At 40.0% G+C, this 25,228-nt stretch overlaps 1 protein-coding gene across 7 annotated transcripts in view; it reads right to left on the minus strand.

Moving 5' to 3' along the window:
- The window catches only part of FBXW11 (F-box and WD repeat domain containing 11), a 122,084-nt gene extending 101,733 nt beyond the window's left edge, over nt 1-20,351 (minus strand). For 2 of the 7 annotated variants that reach the window (XM_032403712.1, XM_032403710.1), the window contains exons 1-2: nt 20,143-20,350; nt 11,245-11,406 (exon numbers count right to left, since the gene is read on the minus strand). Coding sequence is in view for 5 of the 7 variants with exons in the window: in XM_032403707.1 (XP_032259598.1) it covers nt 20,143-20,187 (45 nt within the window). In the remaining 2 variants the exon portion in view is untranslated. Of the gene's footprint in view, nt 1-11,244; nt 11,407-20,142 lie in introns of all 7 variants that reach the window. The other 5 variants (XM_032403707.1, XM_032403708.1, XM_032403711.1 and 2 more) reach the window with 3 other exon arrangements.
- Nucleotides 20,352-25,228: the final 4,877 nt, after the last annotated feature.

Below are 25,228 nucleotides of genomic sequence, written 5' to 3' on the forward strand. Positions count from 1 at the left end.
GGGGCACGTGGGTGGCTCAGTTGTTAAGCATCTGCTTTCGGCTCAGGTCATGATCTCAGGGTCCTGGGATCGAGCCCCACATTGGCTCCCTGCTCAGTGGGAAGCCTGCTTCTCCCTCTCCCACTCCCCCTGCTTGTGCTCTTTCTCTTGCTGTCTCTGTCAAAAAAAAAAAAAGATGGTAAAGCCATAAAGTTGTGAGTAGACTATCTTTAAGACCTTAGAGTAGGCAAAATTTCTTAAATGGGACACAAAAACCAGTAACAATGAAAGAAAAACCTGAGTAATTCGATTTTGTAAGCATTAGACCCTCTGTCCATCAAAAGACAACATTAAGACACTGAAAAAGCAAGCCACAGAACAGATGTCTGCAGTATGTGTATCTGACAAAGAACTTGTTTCCTGACTACTATAAAGAATTCCCACAAATCAAAATAAAAAGATAACTCAATTTTTTAAAAGGGTCAAAAGATTTGAATGGATACTTCTCTAAAGACAGTATCTAAAAGGCACATGAAAAAATGATCAACATCATTAGTCATCAAGAAAATGTAAATTATAGGAGGGCCTGGGTGGCTCATGTCAGTTAAGCGGCTGCCTTCGGCTCAGGTCATGATCCCAGTGTCCTGGAATTGAGTCCCACATCAGGCTCCTTGCTAACAGCAGAGAGCCTCCTTCTCCCTCTCCCTCTGCCTGCCACTGCCTACTTGTGCTATCTCTCTGTCAAATAAATAAATAAAAATCTTTAAAAAAAGGAAAATGTAAATTATAACCACAATGAGACACTACTTCACACATATAAGAATGGCTAAAACTGTCTGACAATGCCAAGTGCTGACAAGGCTATAAAAGAAACTGAAACTCTCATATATTGTGGGGCAAGTCATAAGAATGTACAACCACTATGGGAAAAGATCTGGCAGTTACTTGGAAAAACTAAACATTCAACTACACTCTATGCCAGCAATTCCACTCCTAGGTATACCCAAGAGAAAAGAAATGTCCAAAAAAAATTTGAACACAAATGTTCACACAAGCTTTATTCATAAGTCAAACACTGGAAACAATCCAAACAATCCAAATATTCTTCAGCAGGAGAATGAATAAACAAAACATTTTAACTGCCAGATCTTGTAATGTAATAGTGCTAAGCAATGGAAAGGAATGAAAAACTGATTCAACAAGAATAAATCTCAAAAACATTACACTGGGTAAAATAAGCTAAACAGAGAGTGCTTGCAGTATATGCATACTATACAATTAACCTATATGAAATTCGACAACACACACAACTAATTTATAATTACAGAAAACAGGTTACCTGAGGCCAGGGATGGAGGTGGGGGAACTGCAAAGGGAAGTGAGAGAATTTTTTTTGTGGGGGGGGGGGGAGGTTAGCTCTCAAATCTCAAGCACTACACTTAAAATGAGTACATTTTACTGCATGTAAACTACCATAGTCATAGATACCACTACACACTTACTGGAATGGCTAAAATTAAAAGGACTAGCAAGGGCGCCTGGGTGGCTCAGTCAGTTAAGCGTCTGCCTTCGGCTCAGGTCATGATCCCAGGGTCCTGGGATCCAGCCCCGCATTGGGTTCCCTGCTCCCTGCTCCGCGGGAAGCCTGCTTCTCCCTCTCCCACTCCCCCTGCTTGTGTTTGTTCCCTCTCTCGCTGTATCTCTGTCAAATAAATAAATAAATAATCTTAAAAAATAAAATAAAATAAAATAAAATAAAAGGACTAGCAAAACGAAGTGACTGGAACTTCGCACATTAGAGGTGGGGGTGTAAATTGGCCCAAGCACTTGGAAAACAGTTTAGCAGTATCTACTGAAGCTGAACATATGCCTATCCTATGACCCAGTAATTCCACTCCTGGTTTTTTATAACCAACAGAATCAAGTGCTTATGTCCACCTTAGAAATGTTATATAGCAGCCAAAGATTGGAAACGATCCAACTAATTCATCAACAGTAAAATAATCAAAGCATGGACTATATATACAATTGAATAATGCACAGGGAAAAAGACCTGTTACAACAAAATGGGTGAATTTCATAGATGTAATAGCAAGCAGAGGGGAAAAAAAACCACAAAAGTATAAGCTGTATGATTCCATTTATACAAAATTCAAAAATAGGGCTCTGTCATTCAGCATCTGCCTTCGGCTCAGGTCATGATCCCAGGGTCCTGGGATCCCTGCATCTCCCTCTCCCACTCCCCCTGCTTGTGTTCCTGCTCTGGCTATCTCTCTGTCAAATAATTAAAATCTTTAAAAAAAAAAATCCAAAAACAGTCATGACTAACCTACAGTGAAAAAGACCAGAATAAACCTTTGGGAGGGTTACTGACTTGGTGAGGCATAGACAGACATGAGGAAGCCCTCAAGGTGCTCTGGAAGTGTTCTATATCTTGATTTGGGTAGTGGTTACACAGTGGTCTGTTTCCATAGGTAAAAATTCATTCAGCTGTACACTTAAGATTTGTGTTCTATACTATATGTAAGTTACAAAAACAAACAAACGTATATACAAATACCCTTTAAGCCAATCTTTGTTCACCCTTTGAAGCCGAAGCTTATTACACAGAATCCAGATATGGCTTGTCAGCCTGAGTCACTCTGACTCCCAGTCTTGTCACTTACATGCTCTCCAGGTCTATCTCCCTTAGACTGCCTAAGCTGGTGGTGCCACTAAATATCTAGAGTAATAGCATTGGCAATGGAACTGGATCAAGTCATGCCCCAATTGGACAGGGAAGATGTCCAAAATACTTACTAACAACATAGATGGTTTTAATATAGGTGTGATTTTAAGTGTACCGGACAGTCCCATGTTAACTCATTATCCTTTGGATTAACTTCTTGCAGAGATTCTGGGGGGAATTAAATAAAGCAGCCAACTCTCTAAAAATAAGTATATAGCGTTGCTAATATTTTTGCCTGGAAATTGAGCTCTATAATTAAGAAAAAAAATCACAATATACTCACTTCATACACAACTTTCAGAAATAAAGCCAGAGTTAGATTTTTTGACAAAAGATGCTATTGGCATATTACAAAACTAAACTTTACACAGTGACAATGCAAGAAACTATTACTACTGTCTTCCAGAATTAACCAATAAATTATGAAAACATGTGGTTAACTTCCAGAAACCAACTTATGAATGCAAAGCTTTTTAAAAACGGGACTTCATGTTTTAATAGAGTTTGATTTACATTCTCGTCAATACATACACACACATACTCTTATCCAACAATACAATCTAACCACTCTACATTTTAAAATGTCTCATTTTCTCCTCTCTGCACCATCTGTTACTATCCTGTATTCCCCTGGAATATTCCAACAGTCTACGGATTGGTCTCCCTGCTACAATACATATTCTAAACCGATTGCCAGCGTGATCTTTCTAAAGCACAGATCTTGCTCAAGCTTTCAGTCACCTCTCCTCTCAAATCCCATCTCCCACCCTCACACCCCACCTCCAATCCTGCAGGATCACACAAGCTCAGAAGCTTGTAAGGGCCAGACAGATAAAAACAGATTTACAGGGGCTATAGGGACCAGGAAAGCACAAGCCCTGACTCTAATAAAAGGCAGCCACTCCTCAGCTCCAATTTTCAGACAAACCAGAAATCAGTGTTTTGATAAAAAATGTCTCAACTTTTTTTTAGATTTTATTTATTTATTTGAGAGAGAACGCAGGCGGGGGGGGCAGAGGGAGGGGGAAAAGCCGCCCCCCCCCCCCCCCCCCGCTGAGTAGGGAGCCCGCCCCCGCGGGGCTCATTCCCAGGACCCTGGGATCATGACCCCAGCCAAGGCAGACGCTTAACCGACTGAGCCGCCCAGGTGCCCCCATATCTCAATTTTTTAAATCTATGCAGACCAAAGAAAATATATCTGTGAAGCTCGATCCATATAGGCTACTAGTTCATAACTTAGGACCTAAAGGATAAAGTTCAAAATCTGGTTATAATCTATCTTTGCAAATTTATCTACCTCAAACCCACCACACAAGTTATACTCCAGTATTTTTCACAGAACTGCCCGAAAGGCACTACACAGCATTGCCTGCCTGCCAGCCATCGTTCACCTGTTTACCTTTGCTAAGAAAGCCCTCCCCTTCCCCAATACATCCATATTCATGTCTAACTTCTGCTCAGGCCTCTAAGGGTGAATAAAACATTGTATGTCTACCTCTCATGATCCCTACCAGTTTCACACTGTACTATAGTTTTTTATGTAAAAGACTGTAAGCTTCTGGAAGCAAGGTACATATCTGATTTTGTTCTATACTCCCCACATAACCAAAGAGTACCTGTTTGAGTACATGCTCAATAATGAATGAAGTTATTTACCTGGCTATTTACATAACAATTTGTATCTCAACTTGTAAGTTTTACAAGTTTTACACACCAATATGGTCCCTTAGATTTTGAAAATCAAAAGGCTAAAAAGTTTAGAAAAATATCCAATATTAAATTTGAATCAGAACTAATATGATCTCATGGTTCTTTTTAAATAGACTCTTTAGTTCTATCTACTGAAAGGGTCTAGAAGCAATGACAACCCAACAACAAGGCTTCTAAATACCATTCCCCACTAAATACCATTCCCCACTAAAAGGAATCAGAGCTTCTTGGAGAAATGGCTGATGCCTGTAATGCAGAGAAAGTAAAAAGCCAAGAAACACACAAAGACTGATGGGATCATATCAAAAGGAAGCAGGGCACTACCTTGAAGGGGCTCTCATTAGCCAAATCTGGGACAATGTGAACACCAATAAAGACTCTGATTATTGGGGCACCTGGGTGGCTCAGGGGGTTAAGCGTCCAACTCTTGGTTTCATCTCGGGTCATGGTCTCGGGGTGGTGGGATTGAGCCCCGCCTCAGGCTCCGTGCTCAGCGGGGAGTCTGTTTGAGATTCTATTCTTATCCCTCTCTCTCTTCCCACTCCCCCATTCTCTCTCTCTCAAATAAATCTTTACAAAAAAAGACTGATTGTTAACACACTAAATAAAAAGTCCATGAGAGTATGATGGTACACAAAAGAAAGGAGGAGAAACAGGGATGGCTCTGTGAATGCTAGCTAATAAATGTAGACAGAATGACAGAAAACCACAATTTTGTAACTCCCATTTTAATAACTGACTTCAGGATCAGGATGCTGAAACCACTGGGTGAAATGTTGTAATGGAACAGGATATTTACAAGGTTCCAGAATATTATCCCATAAACTCCTTTCTAATTGCAGAGGATAAAACTGTACCTTTATAAATGAGAGATCTGACTATTGCCACCTTAGCCAAGGGATCAAATTTAGCATAGCTTATAATGGGATAACCTGTCATCAAGTGCCTCCCAACATGACTCAGTGCAAAGTATACTTCACCTACGATGAAGCATTCTTGTCAAAATGTTTGACCTGGTTGCAATCAAGGCTCTCACCTAACTTCCAGTTTACAAGAAGTAGAGTAGCTAGAGAAACAAGTTAAATGACACCATGAGGAAATAAACAAATGAAGAATGTTGCACATCCTAGAGGAAACTGAGCTAGACTCTTCAAAAACAATCAATGCCTGGAGAGGAGGGAAAAGGGCAGAGGGAATGTTCCAAATGAAAAGAAATTAAAGAGATATAATAACCAGAAACAAAGGGTGTATTTTGTTTGAATCCTGGCATTTAAAACAAAATGGGGGGTGGCATGCTAGAAAAGACATTCTTGGGATAATAGGAAAATCTAATTGAATACCTGATACTACATTATGGAATTATTTTCATTTTCTCAGACATAAAAATAGTATTGTGGTTTTATATATGTATGAAATATAAATGACTACACATAATACGTGGTTTTATATGGATATATATATCTATATGTACATGGTTCTGTGTGTGTGTGTAGTTTTAGAGAGAGAGCCTATCCTTATTCTCAGGAGACAGGTGCGGGAGTGTTTAGAGGGTGAAGTGTCATGCTTGCAACTTACTATCAAATTTTTAACAACCACAAAGGATATGTATTTGAGGAGATAAGGACAGGAGGAGATGAGAGAGAGAGAAAGGGAGGAAAGTGGCAAGGGGAGGGAAGGAGGAATGGAGGCGTGGAGCAGAGAAATGATACAAATATGGCAAAACTTTAACAACAGTTGAGTCTAGGTGGAAAGACTATACAAGTGCTTGTTGGACTGGGCTTTCCCCAACTCTTTTATATATATATATGAAATTTTTCATAATAAAAAGTTATGGGGGGAAAAGAGAAGAACAATTAAAAAAGCAATCAGCTTGAAATCCACATGACACCATGAGAGTATCAGGAAAAAAGAATACTCTCAAGCAGAGCCTGTGAGAGGATATACTGTGGCAGTACAACTGGAGCGCAATGTGGCAATGTCTATCAGATTTTTAAAAAAATCATCTATCTAGTGAAACTTACTCCTAGAAAACTGTCCTGAAGATATACTTCTCCGCATGTAAAATGACATATACACTAAGTTATTCTTTACAGCATTGTATGTGATAGCAAAAGACTGGAAATAACCTATATGTGTATCAGTCCAGACTGGTTTAACAAATTATAGCACTTACAATAAATCAGCATGCATCTTTTAAATTATCTCTTCAAAAATTATGGGAGCTCTTTGGGAACTGATATGAAAGATAACCATGTCATGTTTTACATTTAAAAAAATTCAAGGTGCAGAATATGTACAGCACACACATACATACATATGAAAGCTACACAAAAATATGGCTGAATAGCTGGAGCCAGAGGGAATGGGAGACCTGCAGACTTTCTTTTTAAATGTCTACTCCTTTTTGTACTTTATGAATTTTGTAGCATACACTCATACAATGTATCCTAAAAACCTTTTTGTTAAGTACTGGTTTACTGTAGCTATAATGAACTCTTCATATCTCCATGCTTTCATTACCAAAACCATGCATTACAGATCACCTGGGAATTAGGGCCTGAAGTCAGTGCATAAGGTGAAAATAGCATACAGTAAACATCTGCCTTACAAATCCCTTAAATACATGCCACACTAGATTGACACACCATCTCAATAATTCCAACACAGCTAATTTTCACTCCACTTGAACAGTTCACTGTTTCTTCAGCTGACTAGTATACAAAATAGCTGGCTTGTCCTTAGGTCTCATCTTGTGATATTAAAAATGGGTCTTTTAAATACAATAATCACACTCATCACAGCTAGATGAAAGCAGTCAGGAATTGAGATAGGCTGAGAGAAGAGCAAATTTTAATTTCTCATGTCACACTTTATCCAGAACCTTCACTGTTTAGGTTATTTTCCCCTTGTTTTGGTCACCAGATGCATGGAACTTAATTTGCATAAATGTCCGTAAGATACATAGTGACAACCTGGAGTTTTAAAAAAACACATTTCAAAAACTGTACCTCCATTAAACAAGCCATATAGTAAAAAAAGAAAATCATAACCCAAACATAATAGGCTAATTTACAGACTGGGAATATACTATAATGGAATATCCAGGTTCAGATGAAAAGGAGAGTGGTAACAATGCTTGATCAATATCACATATGATCTCATAAGGTCATGTAAACTTAGTTATAGTCCATTTCTTTGTTAGCATTCCCAAACACTGATACATAGATTCTTCAATCTACACTCTGAGAAATCTTGTAACTCTACTGAGTAAAGTGAGGTACCACTGAAGCAAAATAAAAATTCCCAAATCTTTCTCTCTCTCCCTGCTTTCTCTCATGCTCATATTCCCACTAGATACTTCTCTTGGAGGACTCACGATACACAACTCAACTTCATTATAAATTAAATTCATTATTTTTCCTGCACCTCTCCCATGCCCTGTATGCCCTTCTTCTAATATTCCTTATCCTGGAAAAAATAGTAAACATCCATCCTGGTGCCCAAGGCAAAAATCTAAAAATTCATACTATAGTCCATCCATCACCTACTCCAATAACCAATCCCCAAGTTCTGTAGATCCTACCACCTACATCTTTTTTAAGTCCACCCCACCTTCATCATGCCCATTGTCAAGGCTTTGGTTTGCCTTCCTCATTGCTCACTTGAACTAACTGGTCTCCCTGCCTTCAGTCTCTTTAATCCATCTTGCACACACCTGAAAAGTTAACTTCCTAAAATACAAATTTGGTTATGTTACTCTTTCTTCTTTCAGAGCAGAAAAACAAGAGCAAGTCTCAAAGTAATGATACAGCAAGCTTAAAACAAGCTCATTTAATAACACAATAAAATGCAAAGAGAATGTACCACCTAGCTTATTTTTTATGAGTATGTTATTATTCCACCCCACACTATATGACCAAATTAAATAAGCTAATACATTGTTTTGGTCAAAAGAGGCTACAGGGAAGCAAAAAAATCTAACTGCCTTCCTAGAGTCAAAAATGAATACAAAATGGATCATAGCAGTGATAAAGGCATTTATTTCCTTCAGTTTTCTGAAGGGAAACGAAGGGCTTCCCAGACCTATAAAGTCAAGAGTGCATTCAAGCTGAATGTACTAACTTGTCTAAAAATGAGTGCCTTAATCAGAAAATATTTTGGGAAGTTAAAAGCAAGGAGAGAAGTTGAAGGAAAAGGTTCTGCCATAGGGAAAAACCATCCATCCCTAACGTAAGCTGAATGAGGTTGTCTCAGTCCCAGTCCAGCAAATATCTCACTTTTCTGGTTGAGTCCATGCAAACTAACCCAGTGACTATGTTCTGACCTGGTAGGTCAAGTCAAAAACACATAAAAACAATATTCCAGGCATTTGGCTTGAGCCTTCACTTCCCTCTAATTCTGTTTCTTATTTGAAAAACTTAAACTGGTATATTAATTAGGAACTAGTAAGCAAACCTACCTATCAAAAAAGTTTACATTAATCATACCAACATGCACACACCATTATAAACTAGTAAACTGGAATTCTGGCTTTACACATCAGTCTTGCACATCTGGTTAATACTGGTCCATATCTGGAATAAGGAGTTGCTTTGAGCATGCTGACCAGATCAGATTTCTCAGGGTTTTAAACCAATGAACAGACCCAGGATGAAGGTAAATTCTAAAACTGCATATGTGGCTATTTAAATTAAATAAAATTTAAAATTCAGGTCCTCAGTTACAGAGCCACATTTCAAAACAGCCACATGTGACTAGTAGCTACCATATTGAACAGCACAGATACTGAACATTTTCATTACCGTAGAAAGTTCTACTGAACAGCACTATTCTGGAAGATAGCCTCCAACAAACCCTACTGTGAGTCCTCTTGGGAAAACAGCCCGATAGTCTTGGATGGCTAACACAGAACTGAGATCTAGACTATTTTCTTTTTTTTTTTTTTGAAGGTTTATTTATTTATTTGAGAGAGCGAGAATGAGAGAGAGAGAGAGTACATGAGAGAGGGGAGGGTCAGAGGGAGAAGCAGGCTCCCCGCTGAGCAGGGAGCCAGATGCGGGGCTCAATCCCGGGACTCCAGGATCATAACCTGAGCCGAAGGCAATCACTTAACCAACTGAGCCACCCAGGTGCCCCTAGACTATTTTCTACCAAAGGTCAGAAGTAGATACTCGACACAACAATTGTTTCCTTTTTCTTTACAGTGATTTCAGTTTTAGGCCTCAGGATTTCCACCCCTCTTTTTATCACTGGATGACACTCGATACTAGAGACAATATAGTACAGACTTTAGAAGCTGGACTTTTTCTAGAAGTCTGTGAAGCTAGACTGCTTGGATTCATACCTCATCTTTGTCTCTTCCTAGACATGCAACCTTGGACCTGTTATTTAATTACTCTATCATTCAGTTTCCTCATCAGTAAAGAAATAATGGTACCTACCTCATTGAGTTACTATGAATATAAAAAGTTTATACATATGCAGTGCTTATAATTGTGCCCACAAAGTGTTAACTGCTATTATTTCTACTACCACCACCACCACCCTCACAGCTCTTCAGATGACAAGTGTGGAAAATGCTCACTTAGGAGAAACATTCGCAAATATAAAGGAATTAAACTACAAGAAGGATCACAAAGCCAGGGTATCAGTCTATGATAAAAAGACATTTTTTTAAGATTAAAGGAAATGGATAATCTGGAGAGTATATTAAATACCAAAAAAAGTCATGGTTTCAAGAGAGTTGGACAATGTCTTACTTGTAAGGCTAACAAACCACAGATCGAAAGAAGTCCACATAATAAACTACTGAGCTATTTAAATAACCAACAAAAACTAAGGAGGAACTGAGAAGATACAGGTTTGAGTTCACTAGAGCAAGTGATACTTCCCTGTATAAACCATGTTTTGACATTTAAATGCACTGCCTCTCTTATACTCCCTAAGTTACCTTTATGTTCTGACTTGATGAACTGACTGAAGATCTAATTTCTTCACCAAGCAGAAAGAGCACCAGATATAAAAATACCATGCCAAAAATGATCTATCATGTGTTTTCCTGGTGGAAACCCATCATAGAAAACCACACCTTGCTCTTGCAGATGGGCAATTTGAAAATCCAGAAGCTGAAGTACAAACTTCAGCAAATGCAGTCACATGGAGAGAGCCGGAACTTTGGAAACATAAAGAATCAAGCCTAAAGCTTGGCTTTGCCATTTACTAGCTGTATGACCCCAGGCAACTTGCACTTACTTAATGCTTATGAGCTTCATTTCACTAACTATAAAATATAAGGTAAAGCATGTGCCAACTGAGTAAGAAATTATGTAAAGAGCCTCTAACAGTGCCTGGCATTTAGCAGATGCTCAATAAACAGTTGCTACAGTAAGTAAATCTTCCTGAGAAGGCCCTCCAAGAGTCCCAAGAATAAAACACCACTACTTTACATGGTAACTACAAAAACTATTTTGACCAGGTATTAGCTATAAATCATGAGATAATACCTTAAAATTATCACCTGTTGTCCATATTTTACAAGCTATTCCCCAAACAAATTTCCCTTGTTTACTGTATTTCCTGTTTGACTGTAACTATAAACCAATTGGGCCTACAATAAAGATAACTGCACTTCTTACACTAAGACAAAGTGTCTACTAGCAATTCTTCCACAGACACCTTCACTAATCCATCCCAAACATGAACACTATATCTAAATATCTAACATTTCTTCCTTTCTCTATCAATAGAAAAAAGTAAAGAAATTTTGTTTAAGTTTCTTTCAGTGAGTTGAGTTCCACATAACAAAACAATACAGGGTAATTGCTTACCTGGACAATATTTTGTACTTCAGATCCACCAATCCAGAATGAATGGGGGTATTCCCTTTCAGACTAGTCTGAGAAAAGACAGCAGTCAAGCAGCTTCCAAGATTCTTTCCGTTTACTGTATCCAGCTTTCTTCAATAAAATCCCAAACATGCACTTCGGTAACTGTTGAAAGACAGAAAGCAATCCATACACCCACCATGGCACCAGCGGCAAAGGACAGCCACCAAGAAATGGTCAATGGAGTGGTGGATCTGAGGCACAGAAAAAAAGTTACAACCCCTGAGTCAGCTATTTGGGATAAAAGTTCTGGAGCGGCATTCCTCACCTCTGTGCTGACAAAAGGATAAGAAATTCTACATGGCAAAGAAGGAAACATCCCTAGTATTAATTTTTACTCATGATAAATATGCAATTCCAAATGAGAGCAGCTAAAAACTTACTCTATTATCCACATAAATTGTCTCAGACCGTTCGGCTACAATGAACTTCCTTATCCATTTTCTAAGACAGCTCCTCCACCATTACAAAAAATTTGTCACCCAAAATTAGTGATATGAGAGGGCTCAAATATCTCCCAATAAAGATATTTAGGCACCTGGCAAGAAATCTTTTGGTTTGCTACATATAAGACATCAAATCTACACATTATACAAATCTTCAACCCTCACCTGAAATATAGGATGGTTTAAAACACATGGCATAATTTTAAGAGTCAACTTCTGATTCATTAAAGGCCAATCCCCCACAATGGCCAGTCATTGGGTAAACTAAGGAAAATTATTAAAAAAAAAAAAAAACTAATAAACAATTTACTATATGACACCTTTAAATCCGTAAGCCCAGTCCACACATTATATCAACATTCTTTTACTATCATACCAACTTTTCCATTAGCCTGCAAATACATAAACAAAATATAAGGGAGAGAGGGAAAAAAAAGCATTCAACGGGTATAACAAAGATAAAAACTTGAGAAGGAGTCAAAAGATTAACTTACTTGCACATAAATTGCCTTCTTCCTCAATTGCCACCCTACTGCCAAAACGTTCCTGCAGTAATTATAATACCTACCTTTATTTAAGGAATACTAATGGGCCAGGCACTTTACATTTGTTACTTATATTTAATTCACCAAAAAAAAAAAAAAGAGAAGAAATAACTTGCCCAAAGTCCTACATCTACTAAGTGGTAGAGACCATGCCCTTTCCACCGAGCACTGCAGCCTGCCAAGTCTAAGGATCAGAAAGGCCATGATTCCTGGGGCAGAAGAAACTGAGCTTTACTCTCAAACGTCCTGAGTTAATTAACATCAGAATGGAGAAGTACAAAAATACCGAAGAATAAATATTTCAGCCTAGCCTAACTAAAATACAACTGAACCAGTTAAACCATCCTGAAAGGGCTATCTCTCCATATCTTGGCACTTAAAAAGGCATTTCCTTAACAGAGGCATGCAATTCTGAGGCTCACAATATTAATGATAAAACACATTATAATGTTCAAGTAAGTCTTTGTGTTTAGCATCAAAGACTGTGTCTGTGACAAAGAATCTCAAATCCAGTTGAAACAGAGGAATTCCAAGATTTGTCAATATATAGTCCCCAGGCAATAACTAAAGATGTTCTGATGTATCATATCATAGGTAAAGCAATGGGAGCGACTGAAATACCAGTCTATGATTAGCCTCACCATAACAATCATATGGAAGTATCCTAATACCCACAACTTAAAAGAGCTCACATAAGTAAAATCTCAAGCAAAGAATGAGTGCTCAAGCTTCTCCCATTAAGTGATACTACCCTGAAACCCAAGAATAAACTGGAAACCCAGTTTTGATAAAAGCAGCTAGTGAGCTATGGCTAGTAGCTAACTCCTAAAAGAACACACTCTGCTTTTCAAAGTATAACTTACTGCTGTAAACCAAAATGCTGAGCAATTACAGCAAAACACAACCACAATCTGACTAATGGACTCATTTCTGAACCTCTTGAATCACCAAGCCTTTTCCTGTATTACTATGTTAATTTTCTTCTCTTCCCTTCAAATATTTACTGAATGCCTAATTGGTGGCAGGCCTTATGCTAGAGCTACAAAGATTAATAGAAGCCAGACCAGGAGTGTAAGGACTGAGTTCTTCCTGTTCTCTGCCCTTTTTTTTTTTTTGAGTCTCCCAAGTGATCATTTCACAGAACCAAAATATATTTTATTATTCCAAAACTGGTTAAGCGTTCTCAATTTAACTCTTAAGAAAATAAAAATTAAAAATGACTCAAGTTCCTTTTTCTCAACAGTAGAGCTCTAACTTAATTTTTCTTCTGTGGATCTGAGGCAAGTATTAGAATGGTTTCCTATATTCATTACAATTATTATTTTTAGCCATCTCTCTACTCACAGACTTTTTTTTTTTTTTTTTCATTTTACATGTTAATATCCCATTGTTTCTACTTCACAGCTTTCCATTCTGTGAAGGTCTTCATTGTTGACTAACCCTGAGAGGGAATTTCCTAAAAATGCTTCCTGCTGACATCATAGAACTCTGCAATTTTGAATTTTGTGAAAACAAAAATAAGATCCAGGTTAGAGATACCCTACTGGACTGTCAGGTCTTCCTGGTTTGTCTCTCATTTGCCTACAGACAAACTTCCTGTTAGGCAATTGTGATCAGCAGAACCTTAACTGAGGCTAACAAGCACATTCCTGACCGACAGGTTTTTTTCCCCCTTTGTCAATTAATTCAATGAATAACGATACAACTCAGGAGGAAATCTTGTATAATACTCACGGCTTATTGTGTTAAAGGTCGAGCTTTGCTAAAACAAGAATAAGAACTCGAAAATCCTAATTTCCTCATCAAAACTAAACCGATCAAACATAATGCTCAATGTTAATACAAACTAATCACCAGTCCCCTTCTACCTTCTACTAAAACAGGGTTGGGTGAGTTCTCTCTGTAGGTAGAGTACAGGTCTAATTATGCCTAATTGGCAATTCTTAGTAATTGTAACACTACTTCCACTTCCCAAATTTCCAAGATAATACGATTCTGTATGATTTCATCATTTCCCCTAAAGATACCTCATTAAACAGAGAGCTGAAAGCAACTCAATGTCAGGCCTCTGTAAAGCTTCACAAATAAATACATGAACAACTAAGGGGTAAAAATTAAAACACCATCTGCCTTGACTGTGCTTCACAAAACCCAGTCCCTGTACTTGTGGGGAAGTTAGTACGGCAAGCAGTTGCTGAGACAAACGTCTGCAAGGTGTTTTCACATACATCTCTCCCATAATCCTCCCAACAACTTGGAGCAAACAAAACCTACATTTTCTTATTTTTACGGATAATGAAATCAAAGCACAGAAAGGTTAACTTTCTTAAGGTCACACAGCCAGCAGGTGACAGGGCTAAGATATAAACTCGGGTGCTTCTCTCTAAAGCCCATACCCCTGCTGCTAAATCATGCTTTTCTAAGTTAATAGAATCCTCAGAACTTACTGGCTCTTTGGCAAGTTCACATCAAAAGATATAAAAGGAATTTGGTTTCCTCAATACTTTGCTATCAACCACTCTCTGGGATGTATATAAATCAATCTGCTATGTGTAAGTCTGTAAATAGTGATTTTGAAATGTCTATGGATGTCTGTGTACCACACACCATCCTCCTCTTCTGCTTTATCAGCCTTTTTCCTCTATTCATCTACACCTTTGTCTTAAAGTTATCAAAAGGAAATCTTAAAAACATTTCACAGCATGAAAAAAAATCACCTCATATTAATTAAGTCAATGTATCTATTGCAAACCCGAGTGCTAAGAATTATGAAGGATTCAAAAGACAATACAGCCTCTGGAAGGGAAATTTAGACACAATCACAGGCTTTTATGATACACAGAAGGGTATGATAAGTCCCATAAGAGTTAGGAATAGATTATTATGAGAATTAATGATACAGGTGAGAATTACCATACAGACAGCAATAATGCACGTCAACAATCAACAGGAAAATTCAACTCAACGTTTACTGAGGATAAGAAGGCACTGAGAGTTTATCATTCAATAGGGGACACAAACCGGAAGCTATAATACGAACCCAGAATATGCTAAGTGCCACCAGATAAATATAAAGTGCCAGAATTCGTTCATTTAACAGTAAACATCATGTAGGCAGTGCTATAAAAACAAAATGGTATGTGCCACCATAATGTAAATTGACATCAAAAGAGTTAGCATCTAAATTGTGTTTGAGGAGACAATCTCAGTGCAGGTGCAAGAGAGAATTGCTGAGATTTGACCTAAGCCAATTTGGCCAACTATTAGGTCCCTCTAGTAAACATCAGTAGCCTTCAATACATAGACTTGGTCAGTTACTATCAGTGCTGATGGAAAAAATAAAATAGTGTGAGCAAAATCTGAAGAACCCTGGTCCGCTGTTTGGCTGAAATACAGAATAAGTGAGGAATGTGGGAAGAAAAGCTGGGAGTCTCGAATTGAAATTACTAGGACTTGAAATGCTTTCTTTCCCTTAAAGTGTAAATACCACCAGGTGGAACCCAGGAATCTCAGAGTGCAAAACTCATAGGATCAAACAGCACTACTCAGAGGGATGTACAGTTGACCCTTGAACAACATGGGAGATTAAGGACACTGACCCCCACATAACAGAAAATCCGCATATAACTTTTGACTCCCCAGAAACTTAACTACTAAGAGCCTACTGTTGATTGGAAGCCTTATCAATAATATAACCAGATGACTAACACACAGTTTGTATTTCGTATGTATCATATATTGTATTCTTACATGAAGTAAGCTAAAGAAAATACTAAGACAATCATAAAGAATAGAAAATACACTTACAGTACTATCCTAGAGAAAAAAAAAGGTATATAAGTGGATCCACACAGTTCAAACCCATGTCGTTCAAGGGTCAAGTGGCTGTATGTGCTGCTCTGTGAACCTATGTAATGGCCTAGTGATTTTCCTGTGCAAGCTCTCTGTTTTCCGGTTAGAGCAGTCAAGAGCCAGGGGTACCAAGACATGTGCACTGGATCATGTTTGTCCTCGTCAATTCTGAAGGGACATCTAACCTACTCCAAACCAGGAGCAAAATTGATATATCTGAGCCACAGCCCCTTGAGGCAGGTAAATGAGTCTATAAATACCTATGTAGTTTATTTCATTCGGATCCTACTTAAACCTTTGTATACTTAATCTGCATTTAGTAAATCAGCACAAGCTTAGGAGTAGATAAGGATAAGTGATAGTGACAAACTAAGATCCAATTTCTTAAAAGAGTCACTAAATCCTACTTACTCCACTCAGAAAACCAGTGACAGGAAGGGGGGAAAAATCCAAAAAGAAAAAAGAGAAAAATTTTCCGTAACTTCACTTCTCCTTGGCCTTGTGGCCCGCTTATACTTCAACAGCTCTAAAACACAACACTGATATCTGACCTTCTTAATAAGGTCCAATGTATTTTACCTATATTACTAAATTCAACAAGTAATACAGCCACTTAGAGATAACACAAAAGGAAAATGAGTCACTTAAGGTCACTGAGCAAAGAGGGGAACCAACCAACAGCCAGCAATAGAGTATAAACTGTCCATTAATTTGTGTTTGGGGGAGGGGGATGGGCATGCTCTCACACCCATAGAGGAAGCAGGGTTACCTTTCCTAACCTTGAACATCAATTTCTGCTATCTTCTAATAGGGAAAACTTACCATCTTTCTCTTCCAATTAGCAGCTGTGTGAGTGCTTTCTAGCAATGAGGGCCGAACATCAGCTCATATTCCTAATTCAAGCATTGATAAACATCATGTGATACATAATGCAGTTTTCCTTCTTTCCAGTGAAGTCCACCGCAATAGACATAGCCTTGTAAACTTTGTATATTTCCAACTGGATTACTACTTTTCTACCTCATTAATAATAATGCTCATTCTACCAAAGTCAGAAATTTCAAAAACAGTCCCACAAACTAGGTACATACAATACTGGTCCAAGATAAGGCCATGAAAGTCATTTGGTGGTTAAATTATTTACCATCAGCAATTATAAATTCAGTTGTCTCAATCAAGAGTTTATAGTCTATATTCAAGACTGAACCCTATGAGGTGGGTCAACTGGAGAAGCACTCTTTGTGGACTCGGCCTGAGGCAGAGGTAGGAGTCACAAAGGGAGTGGGAGGGCATATTTTGGAGATTTCATTATTAGGCTATCACCAGCTTTATTTCTTAGTAAACTAAAAAAAAAGTACAAGGGAAAAAAAGAAAAAGAATCAAATCAGAGGAAGTGGAAGGATGAAGATTAACAAGTTGGAGATAATCAAAAAGCCTATTTCCTGTCTTTAATATAGCTCTCTCTGGAATATCAAATGAAAGTTACCCTGTTAACCATTAAGTACCAAACTGATACAGGTAGCACAATCACAAATATTTGAGTAGTGAAGCTGACTCATAAAAATCTAAAAATATTTCATGCTTAAGGCTTTCAACATACCATCAGTTTATCCCATTCCTCTCTCTCAATTATGTTATTTTGAAACCAATGTAAAAAGTATTTTTAACCTAGTTTTGGAAACTGTAATTAAAATGCAGTGAATACAGAGAGCCACATGCAATTAGATTTTAAGGCATTATCATTCCTACATTCAATCCTGGATTTACTAAATCAGTTGTTAAATACCTGTGCTATCTACTACACTAAAATAAATACATATACGGTTATGAAAAGGGTTGCCTAAGAGTCTTAACTGGGTATCCCTTTGAGAGAATATCAAAATCCGTATATGAAAACCCGTTTCAAAATTGATCTCTTTGTTAAATTTTCTGAGAATCTCCGTTTATAATGTCCTTGAAAGGCTGAAATATCTTTTCAGATCATAAACAAGTAAACTCATGTACAATCAAAACTTTTTTAAAGTTATGAGCATGGGAAACCAATAAATTTAGGCCAGAGATTTTTTTTTACCATACAATCAAAAATACTAAATGAATTACATTGTATTTCTTCTAATTCTTTTGAAAATAAAGACATTTTATTTTTTAAAAGAATGGAAATGGAAGGAGCACAGAACAGCCAATTTCAGAGGCACCAAGTTACAACTTTTCAATGTGAAGTACTCCTCCAGTTGCGAGGACATGTATTGTAGATCTGTAAAAATATGTACTATATATGGAATTCCAATAAGAGATTTTACCAAAATAACCCACTACAAAATTTCTAGAACATCAAAGGCTTCGCTACAATAATAGTTTGATAAATTATACTGAAAAGGAAAAATTACTTAATAATGAAAAGCAAATAAAAACTCACACATGACAATATCCTTTAAAAAGCAAGCACATATGTCTGCACACAAAGCAGAAACGACCAAAGCTGTTTTTTTTTTCTAGTTTTAAAGAATATTGGAGAAGTCTAGTTCTGTGGATTATGCAAAGGACAGCAAATATTAAGCTGTGTGTTTATGCTACTGTACTTCCATTTTTAAAACATGCATCTCAACTCCCCAGATACCATCATCCACAGAAACCATGCAGCTATCCAACAGACTTTCAGTGTCACCATTTATTATTTATAGCATTAAATGGGGGAAGTGGCTCTGATGTCACCGACCCTACCCAGTGGAATCACTGACTCAATAAACATTTTCACACTGGAGAAATCTGGCTAGGAAAACATTTTGCTGGGTTAAGTAGATTCTTTCACCTTTCCTCTCAACCCAGGGGTAGAGGCTGTTACTGCGTTAGGAGAGATACAAAGAAACTGTCAAGGTTTCCACAGGAAGAAACCCTGGGCATGTCCGTTTGCTGAGGTAAAGACTTCTCCTCCCAACTCTCCAGAGCCCAGTTTGATTTCCCCAACGCTCAAATTGGCAGGTAATAGCTGCCATGTTTCTTTTCTTCCACCAAATCATCCACCAAGCAGCAAATTCTTCGCTTCTACTAGCCACTCTCTGATAGTTCTGTTTCTAAAAACCCCTTCTGGCTCCAAGTCGTAAAACGGAAAGCGGTTGGGGTATCCGTAGGGCCGGGGAGTCTGGCATGGCTACCAATGGTTTGTAACAGAAGAGTGAGCGCTTCCCCAGGGGCCTAGGATTCTCTCCCCCCCCCTTTTTTTTTAATAAGAAAGAACTGGCGGCAGTGATGAGAAGAAGCTCCCCTCCCCCATCTTCCCAAAGCAACGCTGGGAAACACGAAGTTACGGTTTCCCTTCCCTGGGAGATGGAATCCAGAGTACCTGGGGCCTTGCTATGCAAACATCCCTCACCGCGGAGTAGGAAACCCTTTGTCCGAGAAGCCGGACACCACAGGGGCCCGGGAAAGAGGCCCCTTATCCGTCACAGCCTCAAACCCCAGAGCTCCCCACCTCCACCCCTGTAGGGCCTATTCCGGAATCCACACACCCCTACGCTGAGGAGAGGGTGCTGAGACCCCTACTAGGATGCGGAGACCGAGGCCCTGATCGATCTCCTCCGTACCCCCCCTCCCACCACCATCTCATTCGGCCTGAGTGGGGCTTCCAAGAGCGGTGCAGGCCTGGGCCGGAGAAATTCGGGGGGAAAATCCCCTTCTAAGAGAAGGAGAATGAGATGCTAGAGCGAGTGTGAGCTAAGGCCACAGCATAATCGAGCGAGGGTCCTTCGAGAGATGGGCCCGGATATAGGACAGAGGGAGGAAGGAGAACCGAGGAGCATGGAGGGGGCCGGGCCAGGTCTGGCCTGAGATCTCCAGGGATCCGGAGCAAGCGCGCCGGCCCCGAGGCCAGGAAAGCGGGGGCCCAGGTCCCGGCCAAGGCGGCGGGGAAGGGCCAGGGCCCGCCTCGCGCCGGACGTTGAGGTGGGCAGGCCCGCCCGGGGCCGGACGGACGGAAGAACGGTCCAGCGGGCCGCACTCACCATGAGCTCGATGGTCTTGTCCTCAATCACCGAGTCGGGCTCCATGGCGGCCCCGGCGGCCCCGCCTCGCTCTCCCCGCGCAGCAGCGAACGGCCCGGGCGGAGGAGGCGACGGCGGAGGCGGCAGAAGCGGAGGCGGCTATCGTACCCACTCTAGCTGCCAGCCCGCCCGGGCCGCCGGCAGCTCCACCCTCCCCCTCGGCGAACGCAGTACGCAGACCGAGGACTACAGCTCCCAGCAGGCGCCGGGGGCCCCGCAGAGCGTTGTGGGAACGAGAAGTCAACACCAGGCTACTCTCTCTTGGCAGTCCGAAGCTGAATTCTGAGCAAAAGTAGCACTGGACTGTGACTGTGGGACGTGCAAACCTAAAGAATTAAGGTCTCCCTCAAAATAGGGCCTCGGGAACTCCACGACTACATGTCCCGGAAAGCCCTGCGCGCGGGTTCTCCTTCCGGCTAGTTTCTCCTGACTTCCTGGCAGCCCCAGGCGACTGAGACCGGGACGGAAACTCAGAGGTAACTCTTCACTCGTCAGAGATCCTGAGTGTGAGACCGACTTCCGCACATGCGCAGTCGATGCCGCAGTGCCTAGTCGACGTCTGGGTAGCGGCGCTGCTGGTCCGTGAGCGTCTGGTGCTAGGGACAGATGATGAAGACAGGTGGGTTCTAGATGCGTTAGGAGGACTTGGGGCTCAGGTGTGGGAGGGGCAACAAGCGAGAGAAGCTCGGCCAAGGGAGAGGCTCTGCGAGTATGGGCATCCCAGAAGTGAGGGGTTTGGAAATTTCGTTGGGGAAAGTGGGTTTATGGAGATGAACTGTGGTGCTGTCTGTACGCACCACGAACTGGGAGGAGCTGAGAGATGAAAGGGAACCTGTGTATATTGAGCCCCTCTTATTCCTTCGTTCAGAATATATTTATTTTTTAAACTTCCAACCTCTGCCAGGTACCAGCCTAGGCACTGGGAATCAGCTCCGATTCTAGTGGTGGGAAAACAGACATTAACCAAAAGAGTAGGCGCTAAGAAGGACCGCAGCTGGAGACTCCTAGTGAATTCTGCCTTCAGCTCTGTGTGAACTTTGTCAGGTCTATTAGTGCCCGCTAACCAAAGACCACCAGGTACATACTGATTGAACAAGTTGAGTTTATTACTGGTTGCAGTGAGGAAGAATACCCACCATGAGAAATTATAGGCGTCTCGGTAAGAGTTGTTACGTGTTTTGGGAGAGGATTTAAGGAAATGGGGCTTTACTCTGGATTAGATGCTGTCAGGAAGTGGGGGTGATTCTATGATTGAGCATCTCAATCATGCCTGGAACAAGGGACCAGTAGATTGAGGTTGAAGCTGTAATTGCTAAAGAAGCAGGAACCCCTCATCAGGATGGGGGATGTTCGGTCATTTTTTACCGTTTGGACATTGTTGTGACTTATCTGCGTTCAAATATAATTAAGGAGTGATCTTGTTTCTGTCTTGATCTATCCACAGTCAGAGAATGGCCCCATCTGATGTTTACATTCTGTGAAATTCTGTTCAACAGGAGAGCACAAGGCCTACCTAAGAGGGCCATCTATCATCTAGTAACATTACAGCCTGGATAATTGTACCAGGCCAGCTTCCAAATATCAGAGGCTGCTTTTCTCTTTCTCTAGTGTTTTGAATTCTCTGCACCTGTCAAGTGAGGGGCCTTAATGACCTAGAAATCTTTCCATTTCTAAGGATCAAGTTATTACAGTAATTTGTATGCATGCAGGGCACAGTGTAAGTTCCACGCCGGTAGAGTTTGAAGTTTCGTAGTCCTTATCTGGTGCTTTCCACCAAAAGAATTAAAAGAAAAGCAATAGGAAGAAAGAGCACAGAATTAGAAAGTTATTGCCACTAACTTGCTGTCTGAATTTCACTAGGCCCCTTCCCCTGCCTGGGCCTTGGTTAGTAAAACAGGAGTTAGAATAAATGATCTCTTGTTTCAGTTATATGGTGTATCATAATAAGCCATGCCCAAGACTGAGTAGCTTAAAATAACAGTGGTTTATTTTTACAACTGTGTGGGTTGACTGGACACAGCTGGGCCCACATAGTATACTGAGGTTACTCATGAGACTGCAATCAGCTGGGAGCTCGTCAAAATGGCTTCTCATCCTCCAGGGCCTCTCTTCTTCACCTGGTGTCTTATTCAAGCTTCTGCATGGTGACTAGCTTCCAAGAAGACAAGCCCCAATGAGCAAATGATTATCAAGCCTTCAGTCGCACCATGCTTGCTAATGTCCCATTGGCCAAAGCAAGTCATACAACCAAGCCCAGAGTCCATGTAGAAAGGGACTATGCAAGGTTGTGAATGCCGAGAGTCAAGGTTCATTGAGGACTACTAATGTAACAGCCAACCAAGACCCCTGAGGTACCAGCATTTGCCACAGGACCTAGCACATAGGGTTAGGGTAGGAGTCACAAGCTGAATTCCCCAATATGTATGTTTACCCTACAGCATTTTTATTGTTTTAAAATTTGACATTTTCACATTTTAAAGTCTGAATTTCCATCTTCTCTTGAAAACTCAGACTATCTGGCTTTTTGGCTATGTGTGGCAACAATATTCAGGGGTTAAGTAGCAACTGCCTTTTTTACATGAAGCATGTGCTCTATAGATTTCTCCTGTCCCCAGTGCTCCCTGTTGTCTTATATCTGCATGTTCCACTCACTTAATTTGTGTGCCTAACCCATAGAGAGATTTGAATTTGCAACCCCTGCTGTTAGAACTGTAATGGAGATAAGGTTTCTGTCCTTTTATTAAAACCATATCCCACCATAAGAGGAAAAAATACTTTTAGGTCAAATTCCAGGAGCTCAATGTGATTAAAAAGTCATATATTGATAGAAGCTTTACCCAAGCTATATGAGAGGCAAGCTGAGCCAAGCCTTATTACTTATGTCAGACAAGAACTCAGGTTCTCAGGTATTTTAACTGCTTCAGGCTGGAAGCCAACTGGTGATTAGATTTGGTCATCACTAAAGGCAGAAGACCTTGAGTCATATTTCCCCCAGTTTTTCAGATAGCTCTGCTCTGGGGTTTACAAGACCCACTAATAGCAAAGTGGTCAGGTCCACAATCCCTTAACTGAAACCCTGAGGTCCGAAACATATTCAGAATTCAGAATTGCTTAGATTATACAAAGACAGTATGGTAAACATACTGTATATATAATGAAACACACTTAGTGGAGTCTTGGAGAGCACTTGATAATCAGCACATTAACTTTTGTGCCTCAGACCGTATGTTTGCCGTTACCAATTTATAGCCTCTCAGTTCCAAACTCCATTCTTCTTTTATATACTTTGGAATACTGGAGTCCAACTAGGACCCTGTGAATGTTTCTTCTCTGCCAGCTGGCGCAACACTTAATTTTGTCAATAGAGAGCCCTAGAGGAACACAGGCAAATGAAGGATCTTCTCTTCCTAGTTCTAGTATACTTTATTTTCCTTCTTGCTTTTGTGGTGTACAGAAGCAAATGGTTTGCAGAACCATACCTCCCTCCCCCCGCCCCCAACATTACACACACACAGGTGGCTAGGACATTCAGAGGGTGGCTTCCCAGTGAATTCAGTGACACTTCAGTGGGCAGTTTCCTGCCTGCCAGACGCAACCTGTAGCACCTCAGCAAACTTCAACCATCCAATGGCCCATAACTAACCTCTGCCCAGTGAGGTCTGAATCTCAGCCTAGCAGTGGAGGTGGGAGGGCTCTTCCAAGTTTGTTTCTTCCTTCGGTACTCTGCCTCAGCCCTAAAGGTAGTGCTTGCTCCCTATAACCGCTGTTTCTGTATTTAGCGTTGTCTTTGCCCCTTAGTGCTTAATACCCTGTTACTAGTTAATAGTTCTTTCTGCTTTTTGTTTCTTTTGTTTTTTATTTTTTATTTATTTTTTTTAAAGATTTTATTTATTTATTTGACAGAGAGAGACACAGCGAGAGAGGGAACACAAGCAGGGTGAGTGGGAGAGAGAGAACCAGGCTTCCCGCCGAACAAGGAGCCCGATGCGGGGCTCGATCCCAGGACACTGGGCAGATGCTTAACAACTGAGCCACCCAGGTGCCCCTCTTTTGTTTTTTAGATTCCACATATAAGTGAAATCGTATGGTATTTGTCTTTCTCTGACTTATTTCACTTAGCATAATACCCTCTAGGTCCATCCATGTTGTCCCAAATGGCAAGATCCCATTCTTTTTTGTGGCTGAGTAATATTCCATTGTATATGTATACCACATCTTCTTTATCCATTCCTCTATCAGTGGACTTGTAGTTGCTTCCATATTTTGGCTTTTGTAAATGCTACAATAAACATAGCAGTTCATGTATCTTTTCAGATTAGTATTTCCGTTTTCTTTGGGCAGATACCCAATAGTGGAGTATTGGATCATATGGTATTTCTATTTTTACTTTTTTGAGGAACCTTAATACTGTTTTCCACTGTGGCTACACCAATTTACATTCCCATCAAGAGTGTAAGCGGGTTCCTTTTCCTCCACATCCTCACCAACACTTGTCATTTCTCTTTTTGATACTAGTCATTCTGACAGGTATAAGATGACATGTCATTGTGGTTTTGACTTGCATTTCCTTGATGATTAATGATGTTGAGCATCTTTTCATGGATCTGTTAGCCATCTGTATGTCTTCTGTGGAAAAAATGTCTCTTCAGGTTCTCCACCCATTTTTTTAATCAAATTTTTTTGGTGTTGAGTTGCTTATTTCTATAGTTTAGATATTAACCCCTTATTGGACATATCATTTGCAAATATCTTCTCCCATTCAGTAGGTTGCCTTTTCATTTTGTTGATGATTTCCTCTTGATATGCAAAAGCTTTTTATTTTGGTATAATCCTAATATTGTATTTTTGCTTTTGTTTCCTTTGCCTGAGGAGACATATCTAGAAAAATGTTGCTAAGATTGATGTCAGAGAAGGTACTGCCTATATATATTTTCTTCTAGGAGCTTTATGGCTTCAGGTCTCACATTCAGGTCTTTAATCCATTTTGAGTTTATTTTTGTGTGTGGTGTAAGAAAGTGGTCCAGTATCATTAGTTTGCATGTTGCTG

This window comes from Phoca vitulina, unplaced genomic scaffold (genome assembly GCF_004348235.1).
Source record: "Phoca vitulina isolate PV1807 unplaced genomic scaffold, GSC_HSeal_1.0 scaffold6, whole genome shotgun sequence".
Classification (NCBI taxonomy): domain Eukaryota; kingdom Metazoa; phylum Chordata; class Mammalia; order Carnivora; family Phocidae; genus Phoca; species Phoca vitulina.